Source organism: Acinonyx jubatus, chromosome C1 (assembly GCF_027475565.1).
Source record: "Acinonyx jubatus isolate Ajub_Pintada_27869175 chromosome C1, VMU_Ajub_asm_v1.0, whole genome shotgun sequence".
Classification (NCBI taxonomy): domain Eukaryota; kingdom Metazoa; phylum Chordata; class Mammalia; order Carnivora; family Felidae; genus Acinonyx; species Acinonyx jubatus.
The window spans coordinates 147249138-147265230 of record NC_069381.1 but is presented as its reverse complement, the minus strand read 5'-3'; the positions used below and the strand labels follow the sequence as shown (position 1 = coordinate 147265230).

At 39.2% G+C, this 16093-nt stretch overlaps 1 protein-coding gene across 8 annotated transcripts in view; it reads left to right on the top strand.

The window, feature by feature from the left end:
• ITGB6 (integrin subunit beta 6) overlaps nucleotides 1–16093 on the top strand; it is a 132391-nt gene that overhangs the window by 79980 nt on the left and 36318 nt on the right. For all 8 annotated transcript variants that reach the window (XM_053215148.1, XM_053215149.1, XM_015082903.3 and 5 more), the window contains one exon: nucleotides 13845–13934. In XM_053215148.1, the coding sequence (XP_053071123.1) occupies nucleotides 13845–13934 (90 nt within the window). The remainder of the gene's footprint in view (nucleotides 1–13844; nucleotides 13935–16093) is intronic.

Below are 16093 nucleotides of genomic sequence, written 5' to 3'. Positions count from 1 at the left end.
AATTTTGTGTGGCAAATACCTGTGGAAGTTGAGGGAGCCCATGTATAAGAGCAGGTGTGGGTGTGCCTGACCCAGAGCTACAGTCATTTGCAGCCCTGGCTGCCCCCTCCCCCATCTCTGGCCCTTGGACCCAGATGGCACCAGGGGAAAGGAACACTGCCATCACTCCTGGGACCAACCCGTTGGATAAGTTCAAGAGCCTTCTCACTAAGCCACAAAAGGAAAACCCCTGAGCAGTTACCCCTATTTGCTGGTCATTGTTATCTAAGAACCAGCATAAAGTATAGCCACAACATACTAAGAGCTTGTGTAGCTTGTGAATATAACCTATCATATGCAAGTTTCAATTTTTTAAGATCAATAACCCAGTTTTTATATCACCCCTTCTTTCCTTTTTTGCTTATCTTTTGAGCTTTTCACTGCAGCAAGAGAGTTGAAAGGAGGCAGAGAATTAAAGAGGGAGATAAAGCAAAAATTGAGCCCTTTTGCTCTGTGATATCCTGTTCTATTATTGTTTTGTTTTATAATGTTCACTATTGGAAAAGATCAAAACGATTTTGCTCTGATGAAAATCCCTTTTTCTCTGGCCTCAGTTTTGACAAAATAAAAGGACTGAACTGGATGACCTCCAGCCTTAGTAGTCAATGACTCTGAACCTGAAGAAGGGAAATCACCATGAATTCCAATGATCTATGCACAAAGTTCAGCTAGCCATAATATAGCTAATTTTTAAGCATGTATGAAAAAAATTGTTCTTTATCCTATCAACCCCATCTTGTAATGAAGAATTCCAAATTTATGCTTTTAGTGAATATAAAATCATCTAGGAATAAAAAGAGAACTTCTGAATTATGAGAAATCCCCATACAGTTAACAAATTGCTCTTAATTCAAGTGTAATGGAAAAGGATTTTTATTTCTCTTCAATTGATGATATCTGGGAATAAGACTGAGGAGAGCCAGCCTATACTTTCCTCATTAATAAAAATAGCTCTTAGAGAGGGAAGATTTGGAAATAAAACTCATGTCCTCAGATTATCAGCACAAAGTTGTTAGAAGCATTTTCCAGACTAATTAATAAATTATAACCATGAAAAGTCATCAGTAGTTACCCTTAGTTTACACATAGTACTTTTCTTCTAAAGAACTCAAAGACTCATAATCCAGTAAATAAACACAAAGGTAAAAAAAAAAAAGAGAAGATTCACACTTAAAGTAGGGTTTTAATGAGATGCTCTATTAGGCCAGCCCATGAACAAATACAAAATGGAATTTCAATACAAGGCCTAAATATTTTAAGATTTACACAACACCCAGGATATCTAGCATATCAATAGAACCAAGATGCTATTGAATGCATGCATGCATTCATTCATTCATTCATTCATCAAGCATTTCATTAGAACCTCCCTTCATTTGTGAGTACAGAGAAGGATAAGACACAGTGCCTACCTTAAGAAGTGTCACAGAGCATTAGTAGACTTGTAGACCAATAATTTGCCTAAAGAACAGGATGAGGGCATTTTAGAGGTTATGTTCTGGAAAGGCACCCCAAGGCAGAGGTTTTTTGTTTTTTGTTTTTTTTTTAATATATGAAATTTATTGTCAAATTGGTTTCCATACAACACCCAGTGCTCATCCCAAAAGATGCCCTCTTCAATACCCATCACCCACCCTCCCCTCCCTCCCACCCCCGCATCAACCCTCAGTTTGTTCTCAGTTTTTAAGAGTCTCTTATGCTTTGGCTCTCTCCCACTCTAACCTCTTTTTTTTTTTCCTTCCCCTCCCCCATGGGTTTCTGTTAAGTTTCTCGGGATCCACATAAGAATGAAAACATATGGTATCTGTCCTTCTCTGTATGGCTTATTTCACTTAGCATAGCACTCTCCAGCTCCACCCATGTTGCTACAAAAGGCCAAATTTCATTCTTTCTCATTGCCACGTACTATTCCATTGTGTACATAAACCACAATTTCTTTATCCATTCATCAGTTGATGGACATTTAGGCTCTTTCCACAATTTGGCTACTGTTGAAAGTGCTGCTATAAACATTGGGGTACAAGTGCCCCTATCCAAGGCAGAGTTTTGATGAGGGGTCAGAGTTTGCATGTCTGTCAATGTTTTCACTTTTTTCTACTCACCGTCTTTGTTAGAATGGGCAGTAAACTAATTGGCCATCATAAAACTAGCTTTGATACTAACAGTATGATAGTGTTGAGCTAAGACCTTCACTTTATAGTGGTGGAAAACTGAGAGCCAAGATGTTCTGTAACTATGACTATGAGAATCATAGGGAAGGTTTGCTGAGGGTGCATTAGGTGGCAGCTTGGGGTTAAATATTTTAACTCATTTTATCATTTAATCTCCATTTTATGGACCCCAAATAAACCCAAATAGAATAAAAAAATAAAAATTGGACCAATAAATTAAAGTAAATAATAAAAGAACTCAAAATAAAGCAAGTTGCCTGTGTAGGCTGGGATTCGAACCAAGGCACTTTGAATCTATAGCCTCAATCACTGAGTTAAGTAACACTGTAACCTGGGCTGCTATAGTGAAAGGGCATGCCAGTCCCTAACTACTAGACCACCGAAGAAGCCGCCTTTTAAACAAAGTCACCAACTTTGAAAGTCACTGAGCTGTAAAAGCAGAGAGCCTAAGGGTGGAGCCAAGCCGCCTGACAGATGAACAGATGAATAGGTGGAATTCTTAAAAATGGCAGAGTCCTTTAAAATCAGTGCACACTTCATCTAGGGCCCTTTACTGTTGCTGTTAATTTAGACAAATAGAGCAATTTAAAAATGGGTGGACTTGAAAAAAAGAGAGACTGTTGGATTCTGAGTGGTAAAAACAGGCCACACAGTCAGGGAGCATCATGCCATTGGTCAACACATCCTTTAAACAGCAGCTACTGTCTATGGGACTCACCATCTGCAGTTCCAGCCTAAGAGACAAAGGGGACACCTGGTCTAACAAAGACTGTAGGTTTTTATGATGATACATTTCAAGTACACAGAAAAATAGAGTCATATAATGACACCCACGCATCTACTGTCCAGCCTTCTCAAATCTTAACGTTTTGCCGCCATATTTGCTTCAGATTTTTTAAAGACGTAAGACATTCTAGATACAGTTGCCTGCTGTATACCTGTGCAACTCTGATGCCACTCCCCTCTTTTCCTCCATAGAAGTAACCAATGTCCTGAACTTAGTGTTTATCATTCTCATGTTTATTTTTTTGTACCATTAAAATATATATGGATCCATAAACAATTACATAATCTTGGCTTACAAGTTTAACTTCCTGCTGTACGTATTACTTTGACAATTTTCTTTTTGACTCCATGTTATGTGTGGGGATGGGTTGTGAGGGTAAAACCCACCTAAGCTAAATTTGCCATTCTAACCATGTTTAAATACGCAGTTCTGTGACATTAAGTACATTCATACTGTGGTGCTCAATGTTACGTTTTTGAGGCTTGTCTGCAGAGATGCATATAACTCTACTGTACTCTGTTTCACTGCCATGGACAATCCATCGAGTGTACAACCTGTAGTGTGTTCATTCTGTAGCTGGGAGCATGGATCACGCCCAGTTGGTAAAGCATGGCAAATGTCACACCCATGCTCATGCTTGTACATGTGTTCTCTATGGAGGATGCGTGTCTAGAATTGAAGTCTCGGGGTCACAAGAAATAGCATCTTCAACTCTCCCAGATGTGTCCAAGCTTTCCAAAGTGGCCGTATCAGCTACTCTCCTACCAACAGTGTGGGAGTATGGCCAAAACCAACCAACCAACCAACCAAACAAAACCCACCACGTACTTTACTCTTTTTCTGACGACAAAATTAATACATGTTATTTGTCCCCAAAGAGGTGGGGGAGGTGCATCCAGAAAAGCACAAAGCAGAAAATAAAGATCACTCATAAACTCACCATTCAGACACAGCTAACCATTCTTGACATTTTAAAATAAGTCTTCTCTTTTTTTGCATTCCTTTACATATTTTAACATAATTGGCATCATACGGTACATATTAAGTAGGTTCAGATTTTTTGAATGGGTTTGTACATTTATAGCCTTATAAAGGCATGAAAATTAAATTGCTTTTGGTTATATGTCAAACAATCACTTTTATTGACAAGAATCACATTAGATGAAATCAAGGTCTTCTAAAACATTCCAAATCTGTGGTTGCCATACATAGAGGGTGTCTGCTTTAAAATAAAAACAAACCTGCTCCCCTCCCACCAGCAGCCCCAGAACATCCACAATTACTATATTTTTACATTAACTACAAGGTTACGTTGTTTACATATTCAAATGATACTTAGTTACTTTTTTATGCATTCATGTGATGGCCTTAACAAGGACCAAAAAATTATTTCCAGTATCCCTTTTCTTATCCCTTGAAAGTGCCCTTTTGGTGAGGACTCCAATATCTGTGAACAAATTCAGTTTCTTCAAAGGTGCCTCTCCATACCACAAAGTGCTTAAAGCTGTGCAGTTGCTCTACTCTATGCTTTCTCGAGCCTCACAGAATTCAGGGACTCTCACTAAACTCAGCTACACATTTATCCCCTGAAACCTTTCCTATGCTTACAGTTGGCCACTCCGTCCATGTCTGTGCAGCTGGCCCAAATTCTAGCAATGCTTAAAGGAAGCTCCCTTTGACACGGATCACCACACAGGTGTGTAGCCACAACCAAGCATTCTCCACCATAGCCTTTTACAGATTACATAGGGCATCAAGGCACAATGGACAAGTTAAACTGACAGTCCCTGGACACAGAGAAGTTTGGGAGAGTTATGCATTTTAATATTATGCTTAATTACCTGAAAGAGCCAAAAACATGCTACAAAGGGGTTACTATTAATTATAACATAGTTTAATATTTTGTTGCCTTTATGGTATTGAATCTTCAATAAATAAACAGAAAATTCTCGAAGTAGAACATTTTATTGAGCCTGAACAGTTTGGGCACACTTTATTTATTTATTCAGAAATTCACATACTTTTTCTGTAAGATTGCCAGATTTAGCACATAAAAATACAGGGCATCCAATTTGAATTACAAATAAGTAATATATAATTTTGTTAGTATTAGTATGTTCCAGTGCAATATTTGGGACTAAAATTTTGAAAATATTACTAAAAAATGGAAAAGAGTAGTGTGTAGCAATGGAGAAAAATGAAAGAGGAGAAGGTGAGACTTTACTTCTATAGGATCTTCAGGGAAGACCCCTTTCAAAAGGTGACTATAAAGCAGCAACCAAAAGGTTGAGGAGTTTTCAAGAGGAGAAGGCATGTGCAAAGGCCCTGAGGCAGCAAAGGACCCAGCACTCAATTTGTTCAAGAAACGGAAGAAAGGCTAGTCAGACTGATATGAGCTAGGATAGAAGAGGATGGAGTAGATAACATAGGCTAACACTAGATACTTCAGTCTTGAAGGCCTAGGGAAGTAAGCATGTTATTATTCCATGGGCATCAGGCATTCAAAAACACCACTTTTGTTCTTGAGTAGAGAATGGATGTCACAGGTGTATGACCAACTGAGGATCCCTTACAAATTATGGGTGTACAGGTTTAAAAACATAACAACTAACCAACTAACTAACTAACTAACTAAATAAATAAATAAAAACTTTATTTTCCAAATTACCATAGCCCTTCCTGGAAGCATCTGCTTGACAACAGGAATGGTATAGACAGACTATTCTATATCTGCCATTCTTAAACATTGATGTTCATTAAAATCGCACAGGGAGCTTTCTAAAAAACCCAGTACCCAGGCCACACCCTGATCTGATTAATTCAGTATCTCTAAGGCTGAGGCCCAGGCATCAGTGTTTTGTTTTGTTTTTAAGTTCCTCTGGTGTCTCCAATCACTCAGGGAGCTTATTAAAACACCAACTCTGGGGCGCCTGGGTGGCTCAGTTGGTTAAGCATCCAATTTCTTGGTTTCGGCTCAGGACATGATCTCACAGTTCTTGAGGTCTAGCCCTACATCAGGCTCCACGCTGACAGCATGGAGCCTGCTTGGGATTCTTACTCTCCCTGTCTCTCTGCCCCTCCCCTGCATGCATGTTCTCTTTCTCTCTCTCTCTCTCTGTCTCAAAGAACAAACAAACAAACAAATACCAACTCTGATTCAGGTCTAGGATGGGGTCTGAGGTTTTGCATTTCTTCTTTTTTAAAAAAAATTTGAGATATAATTGGGGTGCCTGGGTGGCTCAGTTGGTTGAGCATCTGACTTCGGCTCAGGTCATGATCTCACAGTCCCTGAGTTCAAGCCTCGCATCTGGCTCTGTGCTGACAGCTCAGAGCCTGGAGTCTGCCTCGGATTCTGTGTCTCCCTCTCTCTCTGCCCCTCACCTGCTCATGGTCTGTCTCTCTCTGTCTCAAAAATAAATAAAAACCTAAAAAAAATTTTTTTTAATTGAGATATAATTGATGTAGAACATTACATTAGTTTCAGTTGTATATTTCAATATTTGTATACATTGCAAAATGATCACTAAGATAAATTTAGTTAACATCCATCACCATACATAATTTCAAAATTTTTTTCTTGTGATGAGAACTTTCAAGATTTACTGTGTTAGCAGCTTCCAAAATATGCAATATAGTATTATTAACCATAGTTGTCATGCTGTGCATTACTTCCCCATGAAATATTTATTTTATAACTGGAAGTTTGTACTTTTTGACTCCCCTTACCCATTTCATTCCCCCACCATCCTTTCTCTTCTCTTGCAACTACCAATGTGTTCTCTGAATCTATGAGCTTGGCATTTTTGTTTGCTTTGTTTTATTTTGATTTGATTAAATCATATGGTATTTGTCTTTCTTTGCTTAACTTATTTCATTTAGCATAATGCTCTGAAGGTCCATCCATATTGCTACAAATGGCAAGATTCCTTTTTTATGGCCAAGTAATATTCCATCATATATATATATATATATATATATATATATATATATCCTCACCAACACTTGTTAGTTCTTGTCTTTTTGATGATAGCCATTCTACAAAGTGTGAGGTGATACATCCAAATAATTAATATCCAATAGTTACATTGGATATATGTAATAGATATATCCAATAGATATATCCAATAGTTAATATCCAAAATATATGAAGAATTCATACAAGAGTATACAATATGTAAAGAATTTAATAGCAAAACAAACAAAAAATAAACATAAACACTTTTTCAAAAATGGGCAGAGGACTTGAATAGACATTTTTCCAGAGAAGATAGGCAGATGACCAATAGGCACAGGAAAGGATACACAACACCACTAATCATCAGAAAAATGCAAATCAAAACCACAATGAGATATCACCTCACACCTTTCAGAATGGCTATCATCAAACAGATAAGAACGGACAAGTGTTGGCAAGGATGTGGAGCAAAGAGAATCCTCCTGCACTGTTGGTGGAAGCATAAATTGCTTCAGCCACTATGGAAAACCAAATGGAGGGTCCTCAAAAAATTAAAGTGAGATTTTGCATTTCTCCAGATGCTTCCAGATGCTGCTGCTGCTACTGGTCCACCCAACACCCTTCTAGCAGCAAGGGCTGCTGATACCTCTTTAGCAGCCCTTGTATCTACACCTGCTTTCTATTTTTTGGTCCCCTTCCTCGTGTTCCTACTAGTCATCTTTCAATGTTTTATTACCTGCCGGTTGGTCTGCAAAGCACATAAGCTGCTACTGAAGCCAACACAGCTGCCCATTTTAAAAGAGCTTTCTAAAGCTTTGGGACTTGCATTTGCCAACAAAGGTCTATAATCCCTCTCAAAATGCAGGGTAATCTTATTAAGGGACCATGTGAAGTATCCTCAGCAACAAATACTCGGTGTAGCCTCTTTGTTCTCGAAGTCTCCATTCTCCAATGCCTCTCTGTGCATTTGTTTGTCTCAGAACAGTCATGCACGGTGGGTCCATTCGTCTTCCCTTATCACTCTGTCACTGCTGCCGAGCACTCGTTCAGCTGTGTGCTGCTGCTTCTTGGCTGACAAGATAATTACATTCCAGGGCAGACTGGAAGAAAGACAGGTAGTGCTCAAAAGTTCCGAAGCGACTACCTAGTCATTGCTGGTGCAGACTTCAAGATCAAGCACCTGATCTAATTAGCACACTCCCTTTGCTGCCTGCCTGCCTGTGGAATGCTGACAATTGAAAGCCTGAAGGCAAAGCAGATATCATGCAACCCAGAGACAGACATTCAGGCTACCTTGTGCCAGAAACAATTACATATTCTTTTTGGAATCTTGGGTGTCCTAGTAACACAGTCAAGCCTGGGGGTAAACTTTTGCATAATACTGGGAGCCCTGCATTTACCGATAATGAACATGAGAACCAGCAGTATAAAACCCCACAAGAATGAAAGACCTCACGGGAAGAAAGCCTTCTGATTGCCTTCAGAAGAAGGACTTATTTCAGCAAACCCTTACCGGCCCCCACTCCCCCCAACTTGGAAGAAGCACAGTGCTCAACAAAAGCAAGGCATCATCAGCAAAGAGCTGTTTTCTTTTGACCAGATAAACAGCACAATACAGTCCCCCAGAACAAAAAAAATTTTTTTTTTTTGCTTCTATGCTTTTGCTACTTGCTACATTTTTTCAAGATGTAGCCTTTCCATTTGAAAGTGATTACAACCACAACTTTTTCTTCATTTCTTTTTGCTTCCGCTAGAGAGCAAGGTGGTCCCTTCCTCATCCATTCCTGTCACTCTCCCAAGGCTGTCCCAGAGTCCCCACAGCAGATGTTCTAGGAGCCTTGGGTTTCTGAGGGTGGAGGTGTCAAAAGGCAGGAGGTGCACGGGGAAGTCGGGGGCATGTGAGGACCTCTCCATCCCATTGTGTGGCTCCCAGAATTGGTGAATGCGGCTCATGAAGACCTGGTCCTGAGACCAGTGCCTGGGGATGGAGGGAGATTCAGAAGAGACAGACCATGGTGTGAGTACTGGGGAGTTTGCCAGTCTACACCTCCCCTGGGTCCGTCCCCAGGTCGAAAGAATCTGGGTAAGAACTGATTCCCCCTTGTGGCCAAATCCCTGAATGATCTGAGACCCTTCAAGAATTATCTGTACTTGTCTCCAATTTAAGTGACATCTTGATGACCAGAAGCACCCTCTTGGCAGTAAGAATGAATGCCTCTCTGTGCATTTGTTTGTCTCAGAGCAGTCATACGTTGCGGGTTCATCTCTGTTAGGGGTTACACCCAGGAGTGGAATGGCTGGGTCACTGGATGAGCTCATGTTCAGCATTAGCAGCTACTGCCAGTTCTGTCAAGTAGTTGTACCAGTGTAGACTCCCCCGGCAAGTAGTTGAGAGCATCATCAGTTTTTTAAATTGTAGCCCTCCTAGTAGACGCACGCTGGCATCTCTTTTTGGTTTCAATTTCTGTTTCTCTAATGATTAATGATGGTGAACAATTTGCCGTACTCTTCGGCCACTTGCATGTCCATTTTTTTTTCCAAACGTCTTTTCCTTGTGGATGTGTAGGAGTTGTTTGGATATTCTGGTGCCAGATCAGATGCATGTATTACATGTATTTTCTCCCACTCAGTGACTCCCTTTTACTCTCGTAAAGGCATCCTTTCACAGTGGAAATTCCTAAGTTTAAGTCCTATTTATCAATCTTTTCCTTTTTATAGATAGTGCTTTTGTGTCCTACTTAGACATTTTTGTTACCCTTAAGGCAATGAAGATATCTCTCCTGACTTCTATAGTAATAAAAGTCAGAATAGTAGTTAGGCTTCTAAGGGAGGGGAATGACTGAGAAGCAGTGCAAGGGAGGATTCAGGGGGCTGATTACTCTCTACCTCTTGATCTTGGGGTGGTTACACCTGCTTGTTTACATTTAAAATACCCATTGAATTGTATACTTATTACTCGTATGCTGTGCATGTGTGTTATACTGCCGTTAAATTTTCTGAGAGAGAAAATGGATGAATAGAAGCTACTAATTGAAGATATACTAGGTAATGACTATGTATATACAGTGAGATATTAGAGAAAATATTTGTGGACACATTCTATAACATCATAGGTTCTCAATCTATATAAGCCAAACTTTTACTAAATGTATTTTAGCAAACAAAAAACATTCAGTAAGTATCATTTAAGGCCATAAATACTGATGTTGATTAATAATATAATATTGAAAACGATCAGTGCTGAGTATAAAGTCCCTCCATATCAGTGAGGCTTCACAGAAAGAGTTAAGCAAGCATAGAGCCTAAAGAGAGAAGAATTTGGTCTTACAGATTTTTTATTAAAATGCTGCTAGCAGATATATGGCAAGTCTAGCTTCCCACCTCTGATGAGGGGCATGAGTAGTGTGGTCTGTATAAAATGGTGGCTTATGAGTCTCAGGTGGTGAAGAATCTTTGAGACCACAGCAGGAATGTCACAGTAGTAGGACAGAAGGGTCCAGGAGAGTAATCATCCAAGGCAGAAACCCAATCAAGATGTCCAGCTAGGATACAGTTAATACTAAACCATGTCCCAGAACCTAAACCTGGAGATGAGTGAACCCAGCAGGAAGTTCAGTCAACGCAAGAATGAAGATCACATCAGTAATGCCCCTTCTAGCACCAAAGGCAGCCAAGTATCTGCCAAGGTCCTTAGTCTGAGTGTCTTTGAAGAAAGAGCCAACCAGTAGTCTGACCATGGATAGCTGGGGTGGCAGGTGTGTAGGGGTATGCATGTGACAGCTGGTTCTAGCAGCCAGACACCGAGAAGCACTGACCTTGGAGACACTCCCCGAGAGGAGCCCAGGTGCACATGTGTGAATTTAAGAATTTTCCTCCGTATCTTTCGTTGCCTGCCCACTAAATCACCCCCTGTCCACTTCTTAGCCTCCATCCTTGACAAGGTGGAGATTTCTAAGGAGCAAAAACAGACTGTGGGACAAATAAGAAATCACTGTGGGGGCACAGTGAGCAAATAAATAGGGTTTGATGAAGGAAGTTAAGAAAACTAAGGCAATCAGGAAAAGCCAACTTTGCAAACATGAATGAGAAAAGCAACCTCAGGAACTCCTGGGTGGCATGGTGGTGGGAGAGGGAGAAAGTCCATAATTAGGATAACCCATGGGCAGATAACAGGGAATTGAAGCCCAAGAAATTCAAGCCCAAGAAGCTGGCATTTCTAATTAGCTCATGAAACATCGTGTTTTTAGAGTTCACCATTTCTTATATCCAAGAGTTATCCTTTACAATCACAGCGCTATAATTTATCACATCCAGGCATGCAAAATCATCCTTTTTCTAACATTAAACATGTTTAATAAGAACAATTTATAATAGCACTTTAGGGCTTTAATGAAAGAAAGACGTTTGACACATGATATTTACAGTAATCATAATACTACAAGATTTAAAGTATAATTTTTTACAGTGTTAGATCAGGAAGCCAAATTGTCCATGTTTTTAGTTAATTATTTGCAATGCTTTTGGGAGGAATCAGCATCCAGAAATTAATTACTAGTTTTCCTCTACACAATTGTCAGTGTTATCACAGGGTGCTGCCTCTAGCTGCCAACTCCTTTATACCCTCGCTCTGGTAGCAATCAGCAAATGCAATTAATGTTAAACCACTTGTCCTAATAGCCAAACGCCAAACGTCATACCACATGCAGGATCATAATTATGCTTTGGGAAGTAGATGGATTTGGCTGTGTTAACCAAGAATTAACCCAAAATCTAGAGGCCACTTGAACTAGTGCTTGTGGACAGTACCCTTTATACCTTGGCCTTGGAGAAACCAGGACATTTTTCAAGGCTAGCAGTTGTATGCAAAGCTAAGAGCCTTGAAATTCTTTTTTGAAAAGATCTAAACCTTTCTTTGTCAAGCTTTAAAGTTTTCCTTTGCCTTCTCTTTTGGGACCAGTCAAATTTACACACATTCCAGCTCCACTTGAGTGAAATTCAAGTTCCTATTTAGGTATTCGCTGTTAACCACAGGTCTCATGCTTCACAGCCCTTTTGACATGTGTTTATTTGAAAAGGTAAGTCAATGAACCGGTGCCTTTCTCATATTTGACAAGTTCTACCTGACTCAGGGAAACAGAGTGGGGCCCACCTTCAATAGGCAGTGATGTGGGGCACTGGGTAATAGGAGTAATGTTCCTCCCTGGTTTACTATCCATGACCCCTTCGATAATAAAACTCAGGGTCAAGGCAGAATCACAACTGCCACTTTTAAGAATTCAGATTTCCATCAACTTCAAACTTAAACACAATCAGGAGCATGGAAAGAAGTGGAATATTACAGAACCCACCAATTAAAAGCAGCATCCGTTTTGCCATCCTGGAGGTGTAGAAAACCTGAACTTAACCCAGGTACCCACCTCTAGCAAGTACCTCCTAGAACATGTTGGTGTTCTAAAGTCACCCCGCTTCATTTGTTCCTCCCCTTGGCTCGCCTCGATCTGATCCATTGATATAGCATCACGATTATAATCAATAATTATTACTAATTTTCACTTATTTTTGTACATGTTTTAAGCTACTTAAATCTTCTTTGGAATAAGACAGAATAGCATTATGTTTGAACGAAGAGGAGGTGCCCTAAATCCTTCAGTCAAAACTTACTTTCTATTTCTACATACACTTTTAATAAATTCAGTCATCTGATTTCACAACACACAGCAACTCAGAAGACCACAGCTGACAAAAAGAGTGATTGTCTCTTCCTGACGTAGCACAGCATATTAAGCCTGCTTAATAGACATTGTTGAATGCAACAGTAAATGAATAAATGAGAAAATTGGTAGGTGAGTGATACCTTACAGCTTAACAAGGAGAAGATAGAAACTATTTAAAAACAAATAAAAGAAGCAAAAAGCATCGCAGCTGGGGTCCACTTGGTATGAGTGTGATCTATCCGTGGATTTTAGAAGTCTTTGATTATAGACCTATAACTCATATTGATAAGTAAGGCTGTTTCTTCAAGAAAAAAGTCCAGGTGTGCTTGGGAATCTTTCTTAGGAAGACAGATATGTGCACCATACACTTCAGGAAACTTTTCATTTGAAAATAAGTATTAAAACATAAAACTTAAGGGAGGGGTAATTTTCAGCAGTCTGGAAAATTCCCTTCCTTGCAATGCCTCATTTCCCTGGTCATGATTGATATCTAGAGTGTGAATAAACTAATGTTGTGAGTTCTCCTCAGGTAGGAATGACATCTCAGAAAAGGATGTAAGTGCAGAATGCAGATGGTTTAGAGATAGGTGCTGACTGAGTCAGTCATGATGAGTGGGGACTCAGTTCCAGTCAACCCCAGCACCGTGGTGACATCCCTAAAAGAGTGCTCGTTACTGCTAGGAAAGGGGGTTAACTGCAAGCATCCACATAACAATGGACACTCCTTTTCTCCACCAAACAATGGACAATTAAGACCCTTGGGCTGAATGACTTGGAGAGCACCTGATGGCAGAGAAAGTTTCCATAACATTACAAAAAGAGAAGAAAACTCCTGGTAGTATGCTCGTAATATTTTGGACAAAGGATGTTCCGCAAATGGAAGATGGTATATAAGTGCTATTATTATTTGAGACTTGACTCCAGTTGTGACATAAATCACAGCTCTAGACGAAGGCAACCACAGACACTTGATATCCCCAATGGCAGTCTAGTTCCCACTTGCATGCAGGAAGCAGCATCAGGCAGGACTACAGTTTCAGGAGAAACACTCATTTATCACCAGGATCCTGTTTCCCCTGGCCAGTTAAATAGAAGTGATCTCAACCAGCAGGTTGAAACCCACAGGTAGTGTTTCTTGATCACAGTGAACAGATTGACTTATTCTTTTTTGTTTACAGAATTATGCAAAACTCATTCCTGGAGCTACAGTAGGGCTACTTCAGAAGGACTCTGGAAACATTCTCCAGCTGATCATCTCAGCTTACGAAGTATGATATTTTACAGTTGGCTCTTTTTACTTTCCTTTTTTTAAAATTTTTTTCATTCAGTTTTGGTATTCAAAAACTCAGATGTGTTTTAGGCAGTTAAGTGCATTCTGATTTGTTAGTAGAAAGAGTACTTATCCAAAGAAAATCTCTCTGCCTTAACGTGCAGCCAAAATATAAATTTTGTTCACATTATTTGCAGATATCCTTCCTGAAAAGTGAGGCAGAAGGTAGAGAAATCATAAGCTGATCATAAAGTTAAGGTTATTTTTATAATAATAACCAATAGCAGCACTGTCACTTGCAAAACTTTAATTCTATTGAAAAGACTCCACAAGTCCTATAATTAAGCTCCCCTTTCTCTACCTGGAAAAAAAAAATTAGTTTAAAATGAGTAACTGAACTATGTGAAGAACTAACTCCACAGGCTTAATGAGACCACCTCATTACTCAAGGAAAAGAAAAAAAGACAAAAGCGTATCAGGAACACGACTTTGTGGATTCTCTACTTTTGAGAACCAAGGAATTTTTCATTTTTATGGATATATATATAGAAAGATATAGACAGATCTCTCTCTCTCTACATATATATATGTATATATGTACACATATGTACACATATGTATGCATATATACAAAAATATACATTTTTTTTTTTTGCCTGGACTTTGGAAAATAGTACATCAGGTAAGCATTCCTCCCTTAAAATAAAATACATAGCTATGGAGTTTCTATGTTCTCTTGCTTTGTCCCCATTTCATAATTCAATTAATCATTGGTAGATGGCCAGTTACCAACTCTTTTTTATTTTGGTTCCTAAGTATCATTCCCCTTTTTTGCCTCCACTTACATAGAAAAAACATACATACACACGTGCGCGCGCGCACACACACACACACACACACACACACAGATGGAAATGAAGATTTAATTAGGACAGAAATGATGGGGCACCTGGGTGGCTCAATCAGTTGAGCATCTGACTCTTGATTTTGGCTCAGGTCATGATCCCAGGGTCATGGGATTGAACCCTTTGTCAGCTCAACAGATGTGTCCATCAAAATTACAGGATGAGGTAGTTTTTGTTTTTTGCTTTTTTAACTTATATCCTTAGAAACTTCAGTTTTCTTGGCTCACATCAAAATTTAACTACCACATTAGCTCAGGCTTGAAATTCTTCCAGATAGGAAAGCTTGTCAACAAAATACTATGAAAACCTTCCTCTCTCTTATGCAGTAATTAAAGTTTTAATGTGTAGAATCTGATAAAATCACATAGCACTCCTCCATGCATTAGAACACACTCCATTTTCTCAAAAGTGTTGGCCACTAACATCTTCAAAGGAATTACGCAAATGAGAAAATTATAAACGTCAAAAACATTTCTCCCTCTTGTTTGACCAGCCCCTTCCGTGCTGCCAGGGGTTCTGTCTCACTTTGTGGTCCCAAATTGCTCACATAACTTACAGGGTAGTTGAATCAAGGCATCAAACATTTGAAGTGAATCTCATTTTACTGTTTCAAAAATATAAACAAGTGTTTATAATTCTTACACTATATAATCTTGCTCCAGAGTTGTTACTGTAACTTCATGATTCACTGAATCAAGTATGTAATAGATTTTGGCACTAGTTCAAATTATTTTTCTATTCTGTTATTTTAAAATGTATTCGACAAAGACATTAAAATATGAGAATCCATTGACTGGATTTCTTTCTAGTCTATAAAAAGAAAGGAAAGAGAATAGATTGAGAGAAAAGATAAAGCACTTCTGACTAACTTCCAGTGGGGTAGAGCTATACAATTTGTGTTTATAACTAGTGACTACAAACTGCAGCTCAGTATTTTACAGTGCCATATTGACATGAAAACCCTTAAACACCAGATGTGTATTCATCTGACCATCATTCACTAATTTTCTGCCTTCTTTAATCACTTAATAGAAGTTACTGAAATATCAGTGCTCCCAAGGGTAAGTTCTTCTACTAGCATTTAATTTTTTTTAATGTCTATTTATTTTTGAGAGAGAGAGAGAGAGAGAGAGAGAGAGTGTGTGTGTAAATGGGGGAGGGGCAGAGAGAGAAGGAGACACAGAATCCAAAGCAGGCTCCAGGCTCTGAGCTGTCAGCACACAGCCCGACATGGGACTCGAACTCATGAGCT